The sequence below is a fragment of the Cornus florida genome, unplaced genomic scaffold, assembly GCF_030987335.1.
Source record: "Cornus florida cultivar Cherokee Brave unplaced genomic scaffold, ASM3098733v1 CherokeeBrave_3.0.0_Hap2_Chr01, whole genome shotgun sequence".
NCBI lineage: Eukaryota > Viridiplantae > Streptophyta > Magnoliopsida > Cornales > Cornaceae > Cornus > Cornus florida.
In genome coordinates, this window is record NW_026775571.1 from 95,411,877 (window position 1) to 95,438,883 (window position 27,007).

General features: G+C 33.7%; 1 protein-coding gene and 1 pseudogene across 1 annotated transcript; one reads left to right on the plus strand and one right to left on the minus strand.

Moving 5' to 3' along the window:
• The first annotated feature begins 1,228 nt into the window (after positions 1–1,228).
• On the plus strand, positions 1,229–2,067 carry LOC132278074 (protein DESIGUAL 2-like). Its single transcript, XM_059779904.1, has 3 exons — positions 1,229–1,327; positions 1,412–1,548; positions 1,860–2,067. Exons 1-3 carry the CDS (start codon positions 1,229–1,231, stop codon positions 2,065–2,067), a joined length of 444 nt encoding a protein of 147 aa, XP_059635887.1.
• Positions 2,068–7,256: 5,189 nt separating this feature from the next.
• On the minus strand, positions 7,257–15,286 carry LOC132307449 (protein HEAT-STRESS-ASSOCIATED 32-like; annotated as a pseudogene).
• Positions 15,287–27,007: the final 11,721 nt, after the last annotated feature.

Genomic DNA, 27,007 nt, shown 5'->3' on the forward strand with positions numbered 1-27,007 from the left:
TAAATTCAGGCAACAGAACAGAAAAGGGGATGGAAAAATAGTGACAAAAAAAGGGTTATACCAATTCTCTATTAAAAGATTCTTAATCTAAGCAATAGCATGAGAATCTATAAATTTGTTGACGTTGGGTTTGGGAGTATGGTGCTTTGAATTTGGGATAAGAAAAAAGTTAGTTTAAAATTTGTACTATTGTGGTTCAAATTCCACATGAAATGCTATGTTTAGAAACATTGTATCAAGTCTTAATTGTTGTTTTTCTTTTTTTCTTTTTTTCTTTTAATTTTATTTCCAAAATGCCATTGGTAATTTGGTACTCTCAAACTCAGCCAATGATTTGTTTTGGGATTGTCCAATATTGAATTGTCATGTCGCTAAAAAAAGGGAATCCAAGTTACTGCCCCAACTTTTATCATTGAGGATTTGGGAAACAGTGTGACAATTTGTCTCAGCAGCAGTCAGTAAAATGAGGCTAGCTGGAATTTATCATGTATGGAACCTTTTGTGTTTGTAAAACATGACCATAGATAGTTTTCATTTTCTAACTCAGATGTTCTTAGCGTAGTTACCTTAACTGAATATATATAGTAGGTGTGTATTGTGCGCCCATTTGTTATTAAGTTGTCCTTTCCGAATGGGAGGTTTAGTATTTGAGCATGGTAGATACGTACAAAATATAATAAGTGAGCGCATTTGCTTAAACTTTAGAAATATAAACATAAATACACACACGCATACCCGGGCGGGCCAGGCAACATGGCCATGGGTTCAAGCCCTAGAACTAGAGCCTCCTTTATAACTGTAAATCAGCAGAAGATACATCAGCAAACTGGAATTTTTAAATGCGTGTTTGGGGGAATATTTCAAACCCTGAGCTGTCCATGCATCCTCGCCAATAGCCATCCAATCAATTCCGTCCCTTGCCGGTGATCCCCTGCTTTCCTTCTCCCCCATGAAAGGAATCCTAATCCAAAAGCAAAGCAGAAGCAGAAGCAAAAGCAGAATAAAGGAATTTTTTTCAATACAAAAGAAGCCTTTCCCTCCATTACCACAGCTAATCTTGTTCAGATATGGTATTAGTCTACATACACACTTCTACTTTATTCAGATTCTCTCCTCATGCAGGACTCAAGTTAAAGGCCTATGCTAATAAAGAGAGACGTTCCTTATATAAGACTTCTCCAAACATCTCCTCCTCAAACATCTCTTTCAGAGCTCTCAATCTGCTAAAATGGCAAAACAGATAGGCCTTCTCATTTGTCTCTTGATCATCGTATTGGATGTCGTGGCAGGTGTACTTGGCATTGAAGCTGAGGTAGCGCAGAACAACGTACGCGTCCAAAAAACTTTTGCATAACAGAATGGGAAACAAGAATTTTGTTGCTGCTGGTAATTTTTGGTTCTTGTGGCACAGGTGAAACATCTAAGGCTGTGGATATTCGAGTGTAAAGATTCGAGCCATCAGGCTTTCAAGCTTGGGTTAGCTGCTGCAGTACTTCTTGCCCTCGCGCACGCCAATGCCAACTTGTTTGGTGGCTGCATTTGCATTTGGTCCAAGGATGAACTGAATAAAGCATCTCCCAACAAGCAACTAGCTGTGGCCTCACTATTTTTTTTTTTTTTTCTTAGTTGATACTCACACACATATATCTCTTTTGAGACTTGAACCTTGACCTCCCTTTGAAAAGTAAGAGGCCAACACTGCTAAGCCAGTCCATTGGTTGCCTATTTTTCTCATGGTAATTTACTGTTTCATTTACTATATTTTGGATTCATTTGTGAGTTTTATGGTAACATTGTCTTAATTGCTTCAAATTTTGAGCATGTCATAAGATTTCATCTGAATTCGTTCGATTCATTAGGATTATACTAGCCGTTGGATTATCGATGCTGGGTGGGACATTAGAGAACTCAAGATCAAGAAAATCATGTGGGCTATCACACCATCGTGTTCTATCCAAAGGAGGGATTTTGTGCTTCCTTCATGGACTGTTTTCAGTTGCTTACTGTGTTTATGCCACTGCCATTGGAGACGATGAAAAGAGGAATCCTCAGGGAACCCATGTTTGATGTTTTTTCTTTATTTCTTAATTTTGTTTTTCTGTTAATCTCTCCAACACCACACCTTCAAAATAGAAGCAATCTTTATCTTGTCACAAACTCCTCTATATATCGCCATTGTTGACTTATTTTTCTTTGCCACATTGTGACCCTAACTCTATTTGTTTGAGACATTGTCATACGTTGAGTTCATGTAACTCAGATTTGTTTGAGACCGACGACATTGTTATATGTTAAGTTCACATTGTTACAAAATCATGTGCAATTTTATTTTATTTTTTTGAATGGTCCTACAATGCCTTTGAGAAGACTCAATCCTCTAAAAGGAGAGGAGATACCTCTCATCACATTTATACATTAATTATTTATTTCAAGACATACCAAGACTGTTAAACATTCTATTTTGTTGCTATGCTCCCAGCGTTGAGAATTGAAGGCAAGAAAATATAAAGGAAAACCAAGGAGACATTATTAATTTATATATTTTATTCAATTTTTATTTTAAACTAGAAAATAATAAAATCCCTCTCTCCCTTTCTCTCTTTTTTTCACCAGCCAAACCAAAAAACTATGAAGTAAAATCTTATCGACAGCTATGAAAGCAACTAACCAGCATTGCCAATAGCCTTCTTATGTTGCTTCAATGGTGGTGGTGACAGGAAAACACTACCACATGACTAATCAAGCATCTATTCCAAGATTGCAAACAAGGCATTCATTACTAAGGGCGCTGTAGCAAGGCTAGTAGTATCACCTCTACGGATATAACTCTCAAAAAGGTGGAGTTCAAGTCTTCATAAGAGCTAAAATGGGTGCCTGCGCTTCTTGCCAAAGAAAAAAAAAAAAAACACAAGGCATTCATTGGGTAACTAATTGAAAAGAAAATAATAATAATAATAATAATAATAACAGTAATAATGATTATACCAAGCCATTAGCACGACGGTATGAGCTCTCCTCTCCAAATAAGAGTACTAGTCCCAAAAAACTCAATAATCTTGGTTACACGCCAGATTTGTCTGATCACCTTCTCCAGGTCTCAAGACCCTTCTAGATTTTTCATTATGGGCATCGTAAAATTCCAAAGTTCCAACATATTAAGTAAACCAACAATAACCTAAGATCCAGCAAAATTAATCATAGCAGTTGCAAACTACTACTATTATTATTATGATTATTATTATTATCAAGTTGTTGTTGCATGATGATGTGCCCTATGCAAACTTCTTATTATCATTAAACTCTAATTAGTGTCATATCCCATGATAAACGACATGCGGTTGTTCCTTCCCTATTTCCTTTACCAACATTCTATCTAAACCCACCATTTTCTTTTATTGCCTTCAACTTGAACTAAATCACATCTCCCTACTGGTTCAGTCAATAAATCTTTACACAAGTGGAAAATAATCTAACCTTCAATCACACGGCAACACTGTTTCAGACAAAAAATTTTAATTTTACCTTAACCTCAATCACTGCTACAAGAGCTTTAAAATTAATTATCACTGATTGAATATTATATGCATTGCCAAATGCTCTCATATACCTAAAGAAATCTTATCTGAGGAAAGGAAAAATATTGTCCCATATTTCGTATATAACGTGCGTATACCTTATCGAGTTCTTATAAAAATTTCCTGTTTTAACAACTGTTCAACTAACACAACAATATAAAAAACCCTCATCAGTTTCTACAATTAAACTGCTGGACCAAGTGTTCTTCCCCTTCAGAGTCTCCCAAAAAACTCTCATCATCTTGCAATAGTTCTAAGGGTGATATTCTCTAATTTCTTCTTCTCTTGCGGATGTCATCGTATCAATTGCAAAAGGAAATCTCACATTTAGAAATTACCTTTCCTGCAATTTCTAAAATTCTTCATTTCTATGCTGACATCACTAAGACTGGATTTCATATGTTCTTAACAATATTGCTACGTTTAGTGCGTAAGAATGGAATAGAATAGAGTAGCCATTTCAACCATTCCTTTGTCTAGTATGCAATTTAAAGTGGAATAACCATGGAATGAAAATCCTTTCATTGGAACGAAAATCATTTCCACAACAAAACGTATGGAATGCCCATTCCATTCCTAATAAAAAAAAAATTAAAAATCAACTTTCCGGCCACCTTTCACTACCACCACCGCCTTCCACCACCACCGACATTCACCAATTTTCACCACCACTGCCGCCACCGTCTTTCACCACCAACACCGTCTTCCTTTGCCGTAACCACCACCACTACGGTCATCGCCATTGCCTTTCACCACCACCACCATCTTTTACCACAGCCACCACCATCCACCACCACCGCTGCCACCATCTTTCACTACCACTACCTTTCCCCGCCACCGCCTTTCCCCACCGCTACCGCCTTCTACCGCCTCTACCGCCACCACCACTACCACCACCGCCACCGCTGCCTTTCACTACCACCACTACCGTCACCTTTCACCACCACCACTACCACCTTCCCATCGCCACCACCTTCTACCACCACTGCCGCCGCCGACACCACCTTCCACCACCACCAGCGCCACTACCTTCCACCACCTTCCAACAGTGCCACAACCACTGCCTTCCACCACTACCGTCACCACCTTCCACCACCGCCGCCGCTAACTCCACTGCCTTCCACAACCACCACGATCACCTCCATTAGCTTCCACCACCACCACCGCCACTTACACCACAATCTCCTTTCACCACCACCACCATACTACTGCCACCGCCTTCCACCAACACCACCGCCGCCACCTACACTACAATCTCCTTCCACCACCACCACCACACCACTGTCACCGCCTTCCACTAAAACTGCCGCCACCTTCGACCAACATCGTCGCCACCTTCCAACACTATTGCCCACACCATTACCGCTTTGCACCTCACCACCATCCACCACCGCCACTGCCACCATTTATTTTTTTAAAATTATAAAAGAATGCAATTTTGTTAATTTAATTTATTTGTTACTAAAAGGGATATTTTATACGACTCAATTTGAAATTTATTCAATTTTAAATTGGTCCAACCAAACACTAGAATAGTTATTATCATTCCATTTCTACACATTCATATTTACAACCAAACAATTGAATGAGAATGGTCAATACATTCTATTCTCATTTGCATTTTATTTCATTCATGCACACCAAACGCATCATAAGAGATTCATATGAAACTTGCTATTAATAAATTTTGCTCATAAATGGATTTTGACATTGAAATTTTTTTTTTTTTTTTTTCCCTAGATTGAGGACACTTGCAATTATGATTCGCATTCGCGGTATTATATGTGATCGTAATATAATAAATTCGAGCAAATATCAATATAAATCGATGAAACCAGTCCCGATACATCCTTGAAATATAAAATATGAAGGCTGATAAATACCCAATAATTACAGGTGAATGGGATGGGTAGTTATTGGGACACTAGGACAAATCAGCATTTTAAGGCATTTGGTAGTAAAAGGGGTTGGTGGGTAGCTGAAACATGATGGATGCCGTCACACTTTTCGTTGTTTTAAATCGATGAAGGGCACGTGTACAACAACATGGGCCGTGGGCCCAATATTCTGTTTTGGACCTTAAAAGGCCAGAGACCAGTCCAATATTGTGTTACGTATTAATTAAATAAGGAGTTGGATTTGGGCCTGTTTAATTCTTCAAATCTTGAAGATACAGGAACATGAATAATTACTCTACTATATAAATCGATTCAATCTATTTTCTCTCATCCTATTCAATTTGGTTATATCTTATTACTATTTATTGCGATACATGAGAATTCTATTGACACAAGCTAGATTTGCAGTCTTGTAGAGTTTCTTTTGTCTACAAAGAGATATTTAAATAGGGAAAGTACAATTTTATTTAGAACAAAAATTCTAACTAAGAAGACTAGCAAGGGATTTATATGCATGGGATGCAATTTAAAACGAACACTAACGATAATGCTACTCAGGATTTTTTACCTTTCATATTCAATTCTGAATATGAGTTGAGGGACATAAATATTATTTTAATGTTAAAAAAAATAGGCGGGAACTAAATTTTTTATTACGTTTCCTTTTCTATTTATAGGTAAATGAAACTATTATTTATGTGAATAATGTGGAAGTTTCTGCTGATATTGTGGGAATGGTTTTTAAAAGGGTAAAGGATAGCAGAAACATATGTAGTCATTTACTGTTTCATTTACGATTTTCTGAAGGGAGTTATTGAGAGGTTTATTTTTGTCTTTCATTCTTAGCGAATGGAGACCTTCCACTTTCCAGTGTGAAAGCACACCATTAATGGTTCACTTTCACTCTTAGAATTTTTAAAATGGCACTCCCGCTATATATAGACCATCCTCCATCTTAATGATTACAATAAATAGTCAAGATCTTCTGCAACTCTTCACTTAAATATCTACATCTCTACAAAGCTTACTCTTCTAAAATATGAGTCCATAATTCCATCTTTCTGTAATAATCCCTATTTCTTTCTACCCTTGTAAAATATATTTCACTCTACAAATGTTCGGAAACTCTCTAATATTTTAGAATATTCCAACTTTATCTACACCTCACAATTTGCAAAAGCCTCTTTAGCTCTCGCGTGTAGATAGAGCAAATAGCCCTCAATTTTTATATTCCACTAAAAAGAATGACATGAAAACATTATATTGTATGTTCATATATTCTTAAAGGTAGTGGCTCTTGTTTTGTGTATCACTTATTTTATTAGTGTTTTTGCTAAAAGGGGTTTTCCTTAAGTATCAGGAAAACAAATTTTTGCAACTGCGTGTCTTACACAAGTGTAATAGTAGAAAATGCCTGTTAATTAAAATAGAATTTCAGGAGAAAGATTTCGTCTTTCAATCAACCTGGCTGTTGCTTGGATGCTTTTAATTACTAAAGGGAAGAGAAAGGAACTATGAGACCATTTGTATAAGGTCTAAGGTATAGTTATATCGAACCGTATTACTAAATAATTTGCAAGTCAAAATCCACATTAGCACCGACCATATATTACCATTTTTGGTAAGGAGCAGCAAAATGAACATTAGAAATGAAAGGTTATGCTACGCATTAACGCTACATGCATGGTTTGCAATAACATCTACATGTTACTAGCTAATAGCGTACTAATACTGAAGTAAAAGAGACATCATTTCACTAGAAATTCTATGAACAAAGGCCAGCTTTTTATCAGAACAAGTTGAACACAGTTATTCGAGCAAAATCACCAGTCAAATGCACGAAAGAGTCATATTTTCACACACTGTCGGGACCATGTATTTAACATGATCTAAACATACAAAATAGCACAGGACAATTACAAAGCATAACCAGCCCCACTATGGGCTATATATTCTTGACGCCAGTTTAGAACAGGAAATAGGACGAACCAAGAACAGATGTGTGATTTTTACCAAGGTTGCACCCCGAAGGCTCTCCACATCCATCACCTGAGAGTGATCCACAAAAAGGTTCACCTGAAATCCAAGCCAATAATAAAAAATGTTAAAAACATCAGAGAGGATAAAACCAAACGCCCAATGGAAGAAAAGGTTGAATGAAAAGAGTAAAATACCTTGGGACCATATTGTCTAATGAACCACTCAAGAGGCTTTGGAGTTTGATGCTTCAAACATTGTCTTCTCAAGTCCAAGACGCCCAACAATCTTTGCAATAATATCTGCCCGTACAGAATCAGCTTGTGTGCAAACATCATCGGCATCAATCATTATCATGTCGGCTCCAGCTTCCAAGCATCTCTCGGCCATTCTGACTAAAAGATCTACATCCTCAACTATTTCTGAGGGCAAAAAGTAACAACCCAGAACCTTAGATGCTTTTCAGAAAAGGGGAGGGAACCGCTGTAGTATAGGCAAGACTCCCACCCCACCAGCAAGTGCTCAGTGGGTCCTGTGAAAGGGTTCAAGTGGAATCAAAGAACTAATAGAACAGGTACATAAGCATGGAGGTAGTCTGTTAGTTTTACTCTTGTATTTCCCTTTATTTATTTATTTTCGGTAAGTATTTTTATTCTCCTCAACAGAAAACCACATGGACTTGAATGGCCTCTTATCAATTCTCTCTTAACAATCCATAGCCATCAAGTCATCTTCCTTCTCCGGTATTCAGAGCATACGTCATCCCAAAAGTATAAAATCTTTCCAATAACTATTGGTAGTTGATATGGGGATGCCCAGTTGCTAGAGTGCATCCTGAATGAAATGTGGCACCTTTAGGTTTAGTTTGGTGCATTTGGAGGGAAAATAATAAGAGATTCTCTTGAGGTGAGGAGTTGCAAGGCTCCAAGTTAAACTGTAGTTTTTATTTGTTCTTTTCATGTTATTTGGGAGGAAAATTCTAGTTGTATAATTTTGAAATCCATGTTTTTGTTTTTTAATGATTACTTTGGCCTTTTGAGTATGCAGTGATGTATATTTCAAGTATATTTATGTTGCATCCCTTTTGATGCTCTTCATATGAATTTATCAAAAGAAAATATGTAAACTTCTGAAAGCTCCAATAATGGAATCTAATTCCCATAGTATGTGTAGCACCAACACACCAGAAATTGCAAAAGATCTAGTAACTTCTAGAGTACTTTTAGGCCGTAAAATTTAGATGGCCTAAGTGTTTATTAACCCCCATTCCAATGCCATGAGTCTGTAATGTGGCTCGGTTAAGACCAAAAAAATGCCATGACATGGAACATTGAAATGTTCAAGACAGAGGATTAACCATCTCTTAAGAGTTTCCAGGACAAGGATGTCCCACTATACACGTGTTTTGTCTAATGCAAGACGCTGTAGAAGCTCACCAAGCAACAATCAATCAATCACTCTACAGAATTTCAAATGACAATGTGAAAAGCATCGAATATGGTAATCACAAAAAGTAATCCCATCTTGAAACTGAAAATTTTCATGTGTGAGATTCTAACTCTAACTGCAGCTACTGTTAGAACTAGTACACATGGCATGTCAGAAACAGGTTCACAAAGTACCTAAATCACCTTTTTTACTCCACCCATGATTATAAAAATCTTTTCAGCATACTTCTACTAACCATGAAAAATGTATACAAAATACGACAAGCTCATCTGAACACATCTACCTAATCCATAACCTAAAATAAGGATTGGGCAGCAGCTCAGCATGTTATCAATCCAGTAATAAAAAAAATTAGTTGTGTACTTCCCCACACACTGGAAATTAAATTTTATTCAAAAATAAATAAAAAATCTTATGAAAATTTTGAATTCATGTCTTAGAAAGGTCAAATTGAAGACTTTGCATACTCTAATTAAGAGAAATTGGTTGCATACCAGAAGATCGAGATGTTGGGACCACATAAGCCCCAAATGCTCGGTCAACATTGGCAGGGATATCAGACCTGTTGAACTTCACTGCAAATTGGGGCTTGGCTTTCAGGCCACCACTCTTAATCAACCGTACAAATCACAAGAGAGTTTCTTCAGGAACTCCAAGTGATCCCACATTAATCTCAACTGTATCAAATCCCAGTTGCTTACATTCCTGGAGCAATGACAATAAAAGGGGGAAAAAATATATTAAAAAATAAAAAATAAAACAATTCAGTGCCAAGGGATTCGGCAAGTAGTCACTAAGAAAAGATTAGAACTTATATTATCACACCTCAATGTACTCTTTGAAAGCAGATGGACCTTTGCGAAGTAAATGTTCAGCCCAGTCACCTGTACTGACATATACATTGTGTTTGTGGGCCATGCTAGTCACATCTTTAATGAAATCTTTCTGCATCAAACTATGAGAGCCTCCAGTAAACTTCAACCCATCAACAAACTGTCCCATAAACTCAAAAATATCCTGTAAAACATAACTAGTATAGTTAGGAGAACCAATCAACTATGTAACCTTTCTCAAATGTCTAAGAGTGTAACATACATTTTTCTCTCATAATCCAACCTTTTAAAACCCGTATCTTAAGCCCAATAACAATACTCTTTGCTCATCAAACAGAACATGACAATATTATACCATATGGGAAACAGTGTTGCATTTAGTAAGTGAATATTAGCTTACTGCATGAATAACTTAAGAAAAATGGAAACAAAAATTATATTAACCATAATGATCACCGTTGGCTAGATAAATAATCTGATATGCGTGGACTTCATATTCCCTTATTGAACATATACAAATGCAATAAGGTCTTTGTAATCTGAACAAAGAATGACTTCATACAGAGATATCACAGCAAATTAAAGGAACTTATTAACAAGAACCTCCAAATATGATGAAGTACATTACTGCCCAAGGGTCAATGAGAACTTGGAGAACACAATAGGAAAATCCTTGATATGAATCTCTTTTAATTGAGCACTCATTTAAATTCTTATAAAAAAAAATTAAATAAAATAAAAAATTGAGCAGTCATTTGAATAGTATAGACTAACAATTTAGCAAACAATAATAGAGTTCCAAAATTTAGAGCACAGAAGAATAATAAAATAAATTGAAACAATTCAGATAACCAAAGAAAATCAATAGATATGAGGATTATATTAACTGATAAAATTTTGAAGAATGTTCCTTTCTTTTCTCATAAGAATAGAATATAAAAGCTTTGTAGTTTGGGCCCTTAAAACTCGTTAGTATGTGCAATTAGTAGTATACACTGAATACCTTTTCAGGAAGTAAATCAAGTTTTTGTGAGGATTCCTTCTTTTAGTAACCCATACAACTATTGGAAAAAGAACAATTTATTTCATGTTATGTTAAGCTTCGTACATTTAAAATTTTCCTATCTCAAGATTCTTTCTAAAATCTATAGCAGAGATCACAATGACCATTTGAAATGAACAACCCTACCAAATTCCTCGAAAGGATGATAAATGCTCCAATGAGCAACACAACTGAGATGATAAATGCTTCAATAAGCAACACAACTGTGCTCTAATTGACAATCTATATTACCAAAAAAATAAAAAAATAAAAACTTATTTTAGACCACTGTTGAGATGTTACACTTATAATTGCTTGTTTCTTCATTTAGGTCCCACCACCAAGTTGTCAAGAACCTAATTACTTCATTTCCTTTTATCCCATTCTTACATCTAATAGCACTTTGATCTTTTTAGGTATTTAGCTCTTAAAAAATATGACAATACGTGGTCTGGCTGAGATTATGAGCCTAGATAAAGTGGAATGGCAAAACAAGATTCATGTAGTTCACCCAAAATCCCTCAGAGTTGAATCCATATCAGCCGTTATATTCCACTATTCGCTGGTAACAGCCATCAAAGAGACCTAAAATTCAAGTTTGCCAGCTAAATAGGTCAGTTCCTTGCAATCAATCAATCAATCTATATAGGGGTGTAGAGGAGAGAGATGGAAATCAAGAACTTGAAGTTGTACTTGGAGAACTAAAGCATCATTAACGAGAACGAGAAGCTGAGAAAGAAAGCTGTTCTTCTTCTCACCAAGAGAACCGCAATTACAAAAGCAATCCTTTCCTCATAACCACATGCCTCACAACAACAAAAAACACTAACAGAAATATTGATTATATACCTATGCAGAAGAAGAAGACATAGGCCTTAGATTCGTTGGTCTTGTTGACATTACCATTTTACCTTTTGTTTGAACTTTGATCAATGTCGAAGTACTTCAATTAACAGGAAAAACAAGGACAAGAGGGTTTTATTCTTTTTATGGCTAGAGAGAGATAGAGAGAGAGAGAGAGAGAGAGAGAGCACATGTTGGGTTCTTCAGATATAGTAGTATTATGTATTAGATTATAATAATCTGTTTCTAGCTTAACCTAAGTCTTAAATCCCTTCCTTACAAATGCATGCAGTTCAAGGTTCCAGTCCCCAATGAGATAATTGCTGGGCAATTATAGGCACTTATGTATGACTTATCTACCCAAAAAATAATAATAATCTACTTCTGAATTTCATACTCTAGCAAAGAAAACTGGTAAATACCAAGGACATTGTACTTATCATTAAAAGAGGTTATTCAATATGGCACACAAAACAATTTCCTTTCAAAGGTCATCATGCTTCATTAGAACGCCAGTGAAGCACGGAAATGGATGCGACACGACACAGACATGGCGACACAGTAAAACCTAAAACATTAGGAAACAAAAACACACACACACACACATATATATATGTATGTATATGATGTTTTACCTAGGAAGCACGGACACTCCAAAATGGGTGAAGAATCTATGTCCGACACGTGTCGGACACGGATACGCGTAGGACAAGCCCCGACACGTGTTGGACACACCAAAAAACGTGTCTGAAATTTTTTATTTTCGGACACGGCACAGACACTCTGCATGTTTGAATTTTTTTTTTGCTAATATGTTCTGTTTTTTGTTTTGTACTACCCTTTTGGTACTGTAAATGGTAAAAGTCCTAGGTCAAATGATGGATGGGAATAGATGATAGTACACTAACTTGTTTTTGTATCTTTTTTGGGGACTAGCGTTTAGGTTTTTGTGAATGTTAAGTGCTAACAGTAACGTCCTGAATGTTAATAGTCCTCTCTATCTATACTTTTGTACTTGGAGTAAAGTTGCAATGATGATTAAATGATACTAGTTATTATTCTAATGTCTTATTTTTTATTTGGTTTTATAAATCTGGAACATTGTTCTTTTATAGTTTATTAGTTACGAGTTATGATTTGTGTTTTTTTTTTTTCATTGTGAGGTGGATGAAAAATAATAACACTCAGTAATTTTTAAAGTACTACATCATATGTATATATATACATTATTTGCCATGTCTCCGCCATGTCCGTGTCCTAATTTTTTTGGATTTATCGTGTCGCCGTGTCCGTGTCCGTGTCGTATCGTATCCGTGTCCGTGCTTCTTAGTGTTTTACTTTAAGAAACTAAGAGTAATGTTATTTTTTATCAACTTAATTATGAAAAAAAAATAAAAAATTGTTTTTCTGGGAAAAGAAAGAATGATAAAAGGAGGTTTAAGAACGTTTTTTTTTTTAAAAAAAAAAAAAAGGGAGGATTAGGGTTTTGTTAGAAAAAGAATTAGGGCTTAGTTAAAAATAAAGGTAAGAATCCATAGAAGAGCAAAAGTTCAAGGAAACAAAGAGGAAAAAATAAAAAGAGACATAAAAAGAATTTTATTGTGGAAGGAAAAAAAGAAGTATCTAAGCATAAATATCTGATTGTCTTAATGTAAAACTGTTTTATAAAACAAATTTTAACTAATTATTTAATGACTAGGTTATTAAACAAATCCTAATACTTACACTTCAACCTAGCTTTCTTTCTAAAACTTTCTTAAAAATCCCCAAGAATGCCTTGTAAAAAAATTAGAAATAAAAATAAAAACAAAATATTTCCAAGAATGGGATACGCGTGTCGGCATGTGTCGGTGTCCGACATGCACTCTTTGCCCTTTTAGGTGTGTCCACGCTTCCTAAAATGCCACATTAGATGAAATCTATAAAGATAAAGAAACCAAATCCACTAGTATATCCCTTTCAATCATAGTTGCTTATTTTGGAACCAAGTCACTACTCCTGTAAGTTGGATCTACATAATTCACTAAGATATGATACAAGGACAGCAGCACGGGAAAATATGAAACGGGCTATTGAGGGCACAGCAGACCTGATAGTTTATGATCCAAACAGACATGGCTTTCAAGCTGAATCAAAATTTAATTCATGTAGCTGAACCCAGGTACTACTACATGGTTTAATTATTTATTTCGTTGTTCTTGCTGTTGTCATAAACCTTTCTCAGTACCTATGGTGCGTGAGTGCCAGACGCAGATACAAATTTAGGTGCAAATTATTTCAACCTCCAAAATGTTAACCAATGGATACACGGCGACGATCAAAATTTTCTTTTCCTACATCCTAGAGTGAGCTGGAGTGTCTATATAACATATTATTACCTACAAAGAATGTTTGCCCACTTCGGAAAATTCCTTTGTGTAGAAAGTTGTTAAGAAAGTCCAGGTGTGAGTATTCAGTAAGCAAAAATATGTATTTCTTTCTTTTATTTTTCAAGGCACAACTTTTGAGTCCAAAAAGAGATGTGATTGGTACATATCATACTCAACCTACCAGGTTGTATCCAACTCAAGTACTTCAGATATTATGTAAAATCCACTCAATTACAAAGTACAATGCATTACTTTAGGAATAATCTTCATAATAAAGAAACCAAATTGACTAGCAGAAGATATCCTGATATTCAGCTATCAAAGAAAAATGCATTAAAGACCAAAATTTGAATATAAAACAGGGGCACAACAATAGGATAGCATTTTTGTTAATTTGCTTGACAAAATACTGGCAAACAACAACGCCAATTTTGGTCATTACAGAGAAACTGGATATACCCTTCGTGCATTAGAGATTGCATTTCTACATGAAACCAATAGTCCCCACTGGACCAACCATTACTGAAAATGGCAGGAAGCCGCGTAATAAAATAATTGAATTGTAAAAGAGCCTAGCAATCATCTAGGTAAATATAAAACTCCAATTTTCTTCAATGCTCAGAATATTTATGAACAATGTCACCAAATTCCTCACGAAAACACAACTACTGAGCAATTTAAAGTTCCACTAGACGTGAACACCCACCATGAAAGAGTAAAGATGATGCAGTTTAAATGCATGCAGCAATTTGGATCACCACAAGCTCAATTTGTTTAATGTAAGGCATAATTATTAAACTAAATCAATTCCTCAGTTTTCGAATTAAGCCATACAATCAAATAATCAGCTGGCAACATCTTATGCTGGAATTATTGCAAAATTGAGATTAAAACCCTAAAACTTAAACTTGATAGAGGAATCTAAAGAAATGAATAATCAAAGAAAGGCATTTCAAGAAATTCAGCGACACATCAAGCAAAGCTATACATATATATAGATATAGATATATATAGAGAGAGACCTGAAGGAGGTTTTAACTTAAGAGGGTGTAATGGGGGCCTCTCATCTCTGTGACACCAAACCTTATGGGCTTATCGGGACGATCTTCGTCCTCGAAAAAGCTCTTCCATCTGTATGCCGACATCTTCTTTCTTCTTCACACAGATTACGAGGGACACAAAATTGCAAAGCAAGAACGAGAAGGAACTTGCTTTAGACATGCAAAGCTACATCCAATGGCAGTGTATAAGCAGGCTTGGTATGGGCATTCCATTTTCAAGAAATGTTGAGCAGCTTCTAGAAATTGTTTCGTCATCATCTTACTCAAATAACGGTACCCCTCACATAGCCACCCGAGTAAATAATTAATTGAGTAAATTACACTCGTACCCTTGTTAGATCATATTTTACTTAAATAAAAATTTTAATTTTTACTTATATTTGAAATAATGAGTATTTTTTAGGTATAAAATAACAGTGTTACCTTTGACCCCTTTATTGACTAATTACCATACTATAGGCATGGCCTTTCCTCTTCTTCTTCAAGTCCACCCATCAATCATGTTCATCCCTCACCAATCTCCGATGCCCCTTCCACCGGAGTACCGCGACTCACTGTATTCCATTGAAGGCCACCACGAACCCATCGCCGAACCACCACGGACGTCGTCGGCAGCGGCAGAATCGTCGTCCGCGGCGGCAGAATCGGCAGAATCGTGGCGCTGATCTTTTCCATTGTTCACTTTGTCTCTTTCCACTTAAAGGAATGTTCCCAGATTTTCAAGGAACGATTACAGTTTATATATACTCCATATAATTATATATAATGATTAATAAATAATTTCCTCATTGTTATCCTTTTTTCTATTTGAATCGTCGTCGGCGGCGGCAGAATCGGCAGAATCGTGGCGCTGATCTTTTCCATTGTTCACTGTGTCTCTTTCCACTTAAAGGAATGTTACCAGATTTTCAAGGAACGATTACAATATATATATATATAATGATTAATAAATAATTTCCTCATTGTTATCCTTTTTTTCTATTTGAAATTGTATGAGCTTCTGAATTGATATCTGCGATAATATTTTATAAATCCAAAATTGATTTGTTCTATTTATTTATATTAATCTTATTTACTGTCCAAACAATATATATATATATATCACACACATAACTCCTTTTTTTTCTTCTGAATTCTCACAATATTATTTTCAAGAAGTTGATTTTGATTTTCATTAATTTTTTCTTCTTCTTCGTCAGAATCGTTACGGGTTTATTTAAGTTATATTTCCCTTTTTTTATTTTTGGGAATTAATACTTTAGCAATTGCAAGCCTTTAGAGTACGGTTTGAACGCTGAATTCCCAATAATTTCTGCAGTGTCTTCTGCTCTTTTCAAGAATTTCAATTTAAACCCATTTTCTTTGAAATAAGTTTTCTTTTTACCTAATATTTTCTTCAGCAATTTTTCTTTGGGTCCTGATATTCTTCTTTTCAAGCTCTGAGATAAAACCTTTAGGTGGTATTTCTGAGTACATATTAAAAGGTTACTTTTTATAGAAATGGGATCTACTTTTTTACTTCAAATCATCCCCAAATAATAATAATAACAATTAAAATAATCAGTAAACAAATAATGAAGAAAAAAAATAAATAAATAAAAAATAAAAAAAATTTGAAAAGTCTTGGGTAGGAAGTTGATTTTGGCAACCATTTTTTGGCTCATTGATATGGATATAAACAACAGGAAATTTTTGTCCGTCAACGCCGCAATCAGGTAACGAAATTCTCAGCCTCTTTACGAGGTGGATCAAGAAAACATATGATGGATGGATGCCTAAATTGGTGGGAACTTGGTACCTAAATTGGTGGGATCACCAAGTCCGAGGTCTAAACTCTATCTCCTAAAGACAGCAATGCCTTCAGACGAAAAAGTGAACGCTGAAGTAGAAATTATTTCTGGAAAATTCAAAGAAATCATTTCGATTATGTCAAAGCTTGATGGGGCCGGGAAGGCCGATTAGATCTTAGAGTTCTTGAATATATATATAGGAATTTTTTTATCATTTAAGATTATAAATATTTTGTATTAAAAAATTGAGAGTAAAATAATCAATTCGCATGTCTTAAAGGTCAAAAAGTAAATTGAATTGTACGTGAAAGTTAAAATTAAAATTTTCATATAGCTGAAAAAATAATCTAACCTCAGAGGGTCTGAATATAATTTATCCTAATTAATTTTAGTCAATTGAATACGGGAAAAGGAAATAAATAAAATAAAATTACTCTCTCTGTCCCACAAAAAGTGTCGTCCAGTCCGAGGACTCCAAATTTCATGAGATATTCTTAACCAAGCTGTAAGGGATCTATGAAATCTATGCTCTTAAAAAAAGTTAAATTTAATAAGAAATATTTTTTTTGTGAGGCAGAGGGAATAATCAATTGAATATACTAGTTTTTTTTAGGGTAAAGTGTCAAAAAAAAAAAATCCTAAACTATGTTTGAATTTGTAAACCCCCTGAACTATATTTTGTGTATAAAACCCTCTTAACTATCACATTTTGTTGTAATATTCCTTAATGCCTATACTATAGTTCATTAAATGACCATAATGTCCCTTCTTATTGAATTACATTTAATATATTTTTCTTATCTAAATAAATTATGAAAAAAATAATAATAATAATTTGATAACATATTCTGCATTAAAGTTGCATCACTTAACCTTTAATTTTTGAAATTAATTATTTAAATAAAAAAATTTAGTATAAATAATTAATTTTTAAAATTTTAATGAATATATTACATGAAAAGAATTTTTTTTTTTAGTATTTTATTAATTTTTCATCAATATATTGTATGAAAAAAGAAGATATGTTTTTATGATAAAAATGTTTAAATTGGTTATAATAAGTTTTATTACAAATAATAATGTTTTAATAATAAGTTAATCAATTTAGAAAGTGGTGCTACAAATCTATTTATCTTTTCTTTTTTTATTTTTATGATAAATTGATACTATAATAAAATTAAGGTAAATAGTATAATTAATATTCACATAAGAGAAAAGATAATAAAAATAATTTAATAAGAAATAAAAATTTTATTGAGAAAGGGTAAAATAGTCTTTTGTGATAAGTTTGACCTTAATTGCAACAAGTCAATGGTTCCGGGCAGCAAAAAGGGCAATAGTTTAGGGGTTTTTTTTGCACTTTACCTATTTTTGATAAAGTATAGACAGTGACCAAGTCAAAATAATAAGATAAAAAAGTTTTCAAGATAACTTTTTTATAAAAATAATAATAAATATGAAAAATAATATTTTTGTTGATGATATTTACAACTGTTCGTTAGAAGTATATAATTTTCTTTTATTATTATTTAGGGTTTTTACGTATTTTTTTAGAAATTGTAATATTTCAATAAACAAAAAATTAGTTGAAAAAGAGCCCTGTAGCATAGGAAAGCAGGAATGATTATAGATTGAGATGAAGTGTCCAATGATGAGAGATAGAAAGGGGAGATTAAATTTGAGACTAAGGTTTTGTTTATTTGGGTGTAAAAAATATTTTTTTAATATTTTTTGATGTTTGGTAATTTCAAATTCAAAAAATAAAATTTACAAAATAAAATAATTTTTCAAAACTTAACCAGAACAACTTTACCAATTATTCATCCAAAAGTCGTTTTAGGAGCCTATCAATTTCACTCTCAATTTTCTTAACAAAAGCATATGGCATCTAAACATAGAGAGAGAGAGAGAGTTACATAGTGATCAAAAAGCAGTCTAGAAAGAGAAAGAAAGAAACCCATAAATAAAGAGTTCTTAGAGAGAAAGAGATAAGACTTTTTACCAGAAACGAAACAACTCTTCATTTAATAAAGAGAGTTTTTAAAGACAGAAAAAGAGGAGCCCTTGTACATGTACTATAATGATTAGAAACAAAACAACTATTAAGATAATAGCCAACAAGCACAATACTTATTATGGACCAGAGGCACTAGGCCAATCTTTTTATTAACAACTATCATACAATTTTCTATTTTGTTAATTTCTTCAATTTCCTTTTATTGTTATATTTGATTTTTTGTTCATCATTATTAGCTTAGTGATTAATCTGTAATATTATTTTCTAAAACCTTAAAAAGTGATACGTCAAAAAAAAAAAAACTCACTTGTTGCATTTCATGATAGAAAGAGAGTTGTTTTGGTTTTATTATCATTTTTTCAAAAATCAATTGATTATTTTTTTATATTTTTGTCAAATAATTATTATTGTTGGTATAAAAATAATTGGATCAATTGATAGTAAAAGAAAATTTGAATAATCAATAACTCAAATAAGAATTTTAATTTTAATTCTAAAATACTTTTAGAAGCCACACATCAAACAAAAAATTCTGAAAAGTATTTTCAAAACACCAAAAAATAAAAAATAAAGAAAATATTCTAAATAAAAAAATATTACATAGAAAACATTTTACAAGAAAAATATTTTACGCCTCAAACAAAGGGAGCCTAAAAATTAAAAGCATGGAATAATAATAAAATTTATAGAATTCTAATATATATATAAAAAAATTAAATGGACAATTTTAAAATTTTACAATCCGTATTTGAAAACAAATTTGAATTTAATCATTACAAATTTACAATTCTTGTTGTAGCTGTTGAGAGGATACGTACAAAAAGAGCCTTCACTCCTATAAGAGCACCCAATTACGCTAGAGTTCCTTTACATTCTACACTTTGCATAAAGTATAGTGCCACATTAGCAGTTGTGCTAAGGTGGCTCTACACTTATTTTGAAAGATCTTTTTTTTTTTTTTTGTCAAGGCAAGAAAGATGACTTCATTGATTCAAAGGAAAACACATTACAAATGTTGGTGGTCCACTGAGGATGCTTCTTGAATCACCCTAGGAATAGCAAAATCAAACATAATATCACTCTTCTCTTTCAAACCCAGGTGACTCAATACATAAGCTACCCAATTAGCATTTCTACTAACCCAATTCAAGGATATCCTTTGAAACTGGGTAAACAGAAAGCTAATATCTTCCCAAATGGCAGTAATGCAACTTTGAGGACTCTTGGAATCAAGGAGAACTTTACAATCACCCTCGACAATTAAATCAGTAAAGCCCCACTCCAAACTCCATTTGATTGCCTTCTTAGTAGATGCAACTTCAGCCATTAGAGCATATGACATATTTGGTAATGAACAGATGGCAACTTTGACAATGCACCCTTCTGAATTTTGAACAACAAATTCTCCGGCTGCTTCTCCAGAATAAGCAATAAAAGAAGCATCAAAATTCAACTTATGAACTTCAATGGGTGGAGGTTACCACGCCACTGTTCGAATTACGACCGGGCTGTTACAACGCATAAACTGATCATCCATAATTTATTTATATTCATCCCACTGCTTCAAAGCAAGAGAAAGAATCTATTGCTCAGTCACATTTTCTTCATAAATATAAGCATTTCTAGCTTTCCACAAATACCAAACAATGTAAGCAATTAAACTAAACGTATCCATCCTCATGTTAGAGTGTTGAAGCACTACAACAATATTTGAAAACCATGAAGACCGTGTAGTGCAAGAGATTTGTTCAACCAACACCCTCAAAGGACTCAACTACCACACGTTTTGAGCAAAAGGGCAAAATAACAACAGGTAGTCGACACTTTCAATGTTAAGCCCACATCTTTTGCAACACTCATCCTCTACTATGCTCATTCGTTTCATCTTGGAGAAAACTTGAATATGACCATGGCAAGAAGCCCACAAAAAATGCCATATTTTTTCCTTTGCTCGAATATTCCTAAGGCTTTTCCACACTTGAGACATAACATCTGGATCAGAAGGAGGAACAACATGGAAAGGATGAATGGGACTACCTTCCTTGAGGTGTAATGCGACGTAATAGGCTGATTTGACAGAGAAAGAGCCGTTACTAGAGAACACCCATAACTTTTTATCCGAACTAACAAATTCACTAATAGGAATTCTTTGGATAAGCGTGCAATCTTCAATGCCAAAAAATTGATGCAATAGAGAATAGTTTCAACTCTTGGTATTAGGATCAATAAGGTTATGGACCATTTAAAGCTCACAACCCACAAGACAAGGAGTTTGAACTTTGAAATCCATTGATTCTGGAATCTAAGGATCTGTCCAAATATTAATACTTCGACCATTACCCACATTCCACCGAAAACCTTTAAGAAGGATTTCTTTACTTGAAAAAATACTACGCCATGCCTAAGTAGCCCCTCATTTCATACGAAACTGCATAAAGGAAGAATCGGGAAAATATTTAGCTTTGAACACCTTTGAGAACAAAGACCTTCTTCCACTTCCAATCTCCACCCCTGCTTAGCCAAGAGAGACAAATTAAAACTTTCTAAGTCTCGGAATCCAAGGCCACCCTCTGCTTTGTTTTTGCACATAATGTCTCATTTAGTCCAATAAACACATTTGTGATCATTGGATCCTAACCACCAAAAATAAATGAGTTTGCTTCGTAATTTTTTACAAACGCCCAGTGAAATTTTGAAGCAACTCATAGTAAAAGTTGGAATGGCTTAGAGAACAGCATTAAGAAAAACTGCTTTCCCCCTAGTTGAAAGGTAAGAACTGTTGGAGAAACGGAAGTTTATAAAACTTTATAAGGGATTTTTAAATAAAGATCTTGATTCATGTGTAGAGACAAGTTTTATGCATGAAAAGCATGGTAATACATTCAATTTAAGGATAGAAAACTTACATCAAGGTTTGAGTAAACCTTAGATTTTTTCTCTAAAGTGAATGTTCTCACTTATTGTAGATCCCTTTTGCTAAATGCATATTCCATGGATCTCCATCTTATTGGTAATGACGTTGCCTTTAGGAATCACCCATAAGCCTCCATAAATGACCTTGGAAAGCTTAGCATGTGAGAGCCTCCATTAGATGAGATCACGAACCCTGAAATCTTAGAAAGAGAAAATAATTTCTTGTCTTCTAAAAATTATTGCACAAAAGCGGTCCCTAAAATATAGATGAACCCCATGTATATATAGGCAAAATAAAAATAATAATTAAAGACAATATATTTTTCTCAATCTCTAAAAGTAACGTGATATCTCAAATCTAATAGGATTCCAATATTAAGTTAGGCTATGAGTGAGAATCCTTTGGGTTTATTATTTTCTTGGCTACAATGAATTAATAATTGGCCTATCCATTATACCGTGGACCCAATTTAATTAATTCATAAATTAATTTCTACTCCACTAAAAGAAATTAATTGAACTCCAATTAAATAATAAATAACCTCTAAGTCAATGTAGCACTTTAACCCTTCTATGCATAATTAGTTATCGGATAAATAAAGCCATCAATCCGACTACTTAATTAATATATTTATTTTGGTACATTTGATTATTTCCGGCTTGATCACAATAAAATATTTGTTTGACAAAAATAATAATTTAAATAAATAAATATATAATAAATCATTTTGTATAAAAACACACGAACGCCTTCGAATTTAGTTTGTAATCAACCATAATCAATACAAAATAAATACAAGTAGCAATGATGCAAATATTGAAAATATAACCCTCTAACTATTAATTACATAATTATCCACCCAAAGTGTCGGTCTAAGGATTCCTAAAAATCCGCCGAACAAATCAAAGTGATTACTAATTAATAAAAGAGTCTATACTTCTCTTATGCTTAAAAGTCAAATGCCATGACAGTGATAGGGAGCAATTGCATATGACGGCTCTCGCAATATATCTCAACCTAACGCGGAACTAGTTCAAGTCTTAATTAATAATGAGTCCATCCATAATTACCGACTATGAACTATTTATGATTACTATTTATATTCATGTATTGATCGTCATCACATACATATATAAATATCTCTTATAATCAAGTGGACACTATCAATTCCATAATGAATCGAAACTTAATACATTGAATTCGCCAATTATATAAATCATAAATATTTTAGATATGTCAGTAACATACGTCACTTTAATTTAAATAGGAATTCGCTATGCTAGAGCATATAAATCCCACAAATTGAAAGGTAAGAACGCCTCTAACTTTGAATCCTAGCCTCCATTTTATCTTCAATAAATTGAAAATTTTCCTTTTTAGATCACCCTATTTTAGGTGGTAGGCTTAAATACTTCTTATGGTTGTTTGCAAAGGAAATTCCCAAAATTCTGCCCAATTCTTCTTTCTCAGTCCTCGTGACATTTGCATTGTATATAATTGAAGATTTTTCTAAATTCACTTGTTGGCCAGTCAATTTGCCATAGAGGTGAACGATTTGTTTTATTTGTCGGACCTCACAAACTCTTGCAGCTTGCAAAAAAGTAAAGAATTATTAGCAAAAAGCGTGTGGATAAGCAAAAGGGTTGTTCGACCAACTTTAACACCAGAGAGGACGCCAGTTAATGATGTGTGGTGTAATAATTTTGATAGACCCTCTGTGCAAAAAAGAAAAAGATAAGGTGAGAAGGGATTACCATGTCTCAAACCTCGCTTTGGTGTGAATTGCTTTCTATGGATTCCATTTAACACTACTGAATATGAAACAGTAGTAATACACTCCATAACCACCTTCACCCATTGACCGGCAAAACCCAATTTGAGTAACACCCGCTCCAAATATTCTCATTCCACCTTATCATACGCCTTAGCCATGTCCAATTTCACTGCGAGGCATTTGTTGTTTCTCCCTCTCTAACATTTAAGATAATGTAACACTTCATGGGCTACTAAGATATTGTCAGTAATCAACCTACCGGGAACAAAAGTACTTTGTTCCTGACTAATGACGGATGAAATTAATAGTTTCAGCCTATTAGCCAAGACCTTAGTAAATATTTTAATAACAACATTACATAGAGAGATTGGGCAAAAGTGAGAGATTTTTGTTGGTACCTTTACTTATTTTGAAAATCTTAAAGAGTTGTTATGCACCATTATTTGCATTTACACTTTATTAAATATAATCACTTTTATTATTTTATATACACAATTACACTACCACACACTATCACTTTTCCGTTTTATACACACAATATGTACCTTTTTGCATCTGTCAGACGCTACTTGGTTATACACATTTGGAATAGCAAATGTAGAGGGATCCCAAGTGTACAATGCACACAAGAGAAGCATTGGTTCCCTAATGTTTCGCTATAGACTCAGATATTGTACAAATAGACCATGAGCTAGGGATGCTCTAAGTATCACCTAAGTTTTTGAAGTTGAAATTAATTTCTATTTTCTAAGTTTTTGAAATTTATTTTTTTAAAAAATTGAACTAAACAAACTCTCTTTTCTTTAAATTTTTGTCACTCATATAATTTTTTGCCATTGTAAATGAGCTTGTGCCCATCTCTTAAAATCTCTCTCTCACTCGTAAAGGTTCTCACTCTTGGACACTCCTCACTCACTCATTTATAGGCTTTTAGTTTACTCGTACATTCTAGACTCTCCACGCATTCTATGTATTACAAATCTAAAAAAATCACTATAGATCTAGAATATTATTATCTCTATAAATATTTACATTCTCTCTAATATTTTAAAATCTTTCATTCTTCTCTACAATATTCCACAACTCTTTACTTAACGTGACATACATATATGATTAAAATGATCACTTGACACTATAATCATTTTGTTCATTGGTCATTAAAACCTAATTAAGCAAAATAAATCAATAATAACATGTAATCAATAATGACATGTTTTGAACTCACCAGCAATGTTTAGAATCAACCAAAACCACCTGTAATGTGATATATCAATGTATGTATCCTTAACTTATTTCTATGAAAAATTTAGAAAAAACGTTTTACAATTTTACCTTGGTATTTGAAATAAAAATGTTTAAAATATGCACTGCGAAATGATGTGAGTACCCTTAACTTATTTCTATGAAAAAAGTAGAAGAAACGTTTTACAATTTTACCTTGGTATTTGAAATAAACATGTTTAAAATATGCACTGCGAAATGATGTTTTTAGAAATTTAGAATATAAGTAAATAGATACTTGTTCATTGAAAGGTAAAATCTTACATGTTCTTTACTGTTGTGTTTCAGGATCCATGCCAGGGATCTACCCAAAACCCCTTCCCTAGATGCCTAAAATATTGGGCAGATGACCGAATTAAAAAATAAATAAATAATATGCTTTATCAGCAACGCTTTTGCAACAATTGTTATGATGATCATTATCATTATTTATTTAATTTTTATTTTTTGCCAGGTCTATCATGATTGGGAAGAATGGAAGGAAGAGGGACTTTAAGTTCTAGTGGCAATGAATTTGTTTAGATATTTGTTAGAGTGAAAAGACAACAGAAATAGATTGTTATGGTTTTTGTCAAAACCCTAGAGATGGTGGATATATATATATATATATATATATATATATATATATATATATATTCCTAGACAATGCGGGATAATATATGCAGGGCCGGCCCGCCTTGGGCCTCAGATTTTAGAAGGCCTCAGATTTTGAGGCCCATAGGGGATGGAAATAAGATAAAATGAAAATAAGTTAGGGCAAGTTTCAGACGACACAATCTGCTTCGACACTCCGCAGGGCGCAGCCTCCGCTGTCGCCTCAGGTGACAAGGTATGTTCATCCTCTTTCTCTCTTCTCTCTCCTTTTGCATGACTCGATCTTTTATATATGTTTCTTTCTTTCGTTCATCTCATCATTTGATTTGTTCTAACTTTGGTTCGTTTGATTCTGGCCCTTACCTTTGTTCCAATAGTGGAAAGTAGCTAGGGTTTTGTGTGTGTCACTGTGTGTGTGATCACTGTGATGGCTATCAAAAGCTGAATGAATATATTATGGTTCTCTTAGTATTTTAATAAATGTGTGCCTTTCTACATGTGTCTTTCATGGCGATCGAGTCCATAATCTATTTCCCTCTCCCTAAGTCCACTCCAATCTCACAACAGCAGCAACCATACCCCTTTTCCTCATAATTTTTTGTATTTTCACATTCAATCCCACGAAATTTAAGGATCCCTTCTTGTGGGTTGAGGTAATAATTAACTTTTTCCATCTCTAAATTATGCTCATACTTAAAAGTGCGAAATTAAGGGTTTTTTTATTTTTATTTTTATTTTATTTTTATATGAAGATACATACCACCATTATTGATGTTATTTGAAATTGGCTCAGCTAGAATTTCAGTTAATAATACTGTCAAAGCACTTGCCATCAGACTGTACAAACACATGGAAATCAATAGCATGCTTTAACAAAACAGAAGTTAATGGTTTTTTCTATTAATTTGCACAGGTCTTCTGTAGCAATGATCAATCAATCACTGCGGGTAATTGGCTTCCACAAAAACACACAACAAAGTGTAGTGTAGTTCTCTAGTAAACTGTTCACTTCATTTTTTATTTTGTGTCTATAAAAATTTCGCACTCTTTAATTGATAAATTTATTGTTATTAATTAGCTGTCTTATGCACACTGCACATGCGCACAATTATTTATTAGTGGTAATAAAAATTTATAGTTATTAGTTAGTTGTCTTAAGCACACAGTACATGTGCACAATTATTTATTGGTGATAATAAATTTATACTTATTAGTCAGTTGTCTTATAAACACTATATAGGCGTACAATTATTTATTGGTGGTGATAAATTTATAGTTATTAGTTAGTTGTCTTAGGCACAATGCACGTGGACACAATTATATTAGTTATAGAATTTGAAAACATCGTGTTAAAATTTCGCACTCTTATAATTCTTTTTTGCATGTGTGAAACTCAAAGACCTCACATTTAAAAGTTCGCCTAGAGCCTCTCAAAATATTTGAAATCTCAGGGCCGGCGCTGAATATATGTGACATATGACACTTTTGTGCAAGCTCCTCTTCATTTTCAAGTTCATTCACCCATTGTTCATCTAGCATTCAGACTGGAAATAACACTCGGTCTAAATTAATTAATGAGCCCTAAAGAAT

Coding starts and splice junctions, on each gene's coding strand:
- LOC132278074 (XM_059779904.1), top strand. CDS start 1,229: ATGGCAAAACAGATAGGCCTTCTCATTTGTCTCTTGATCATCGTATTG. Junction 1,328..1,411: donor CTGAGGTAGCGCAGAACAAC/GTACGCGTCCAA, acceptor CTTGTGGCACAG/GTGAAACATCTAAGGCTGTG. Junction 1,549..1,859: donor GGTGGCTGCATTTGCATTTG/GTCCAAGGATGA, acceptor TCGATTCATTAG/GATTATACTAGCCGTTGGAT.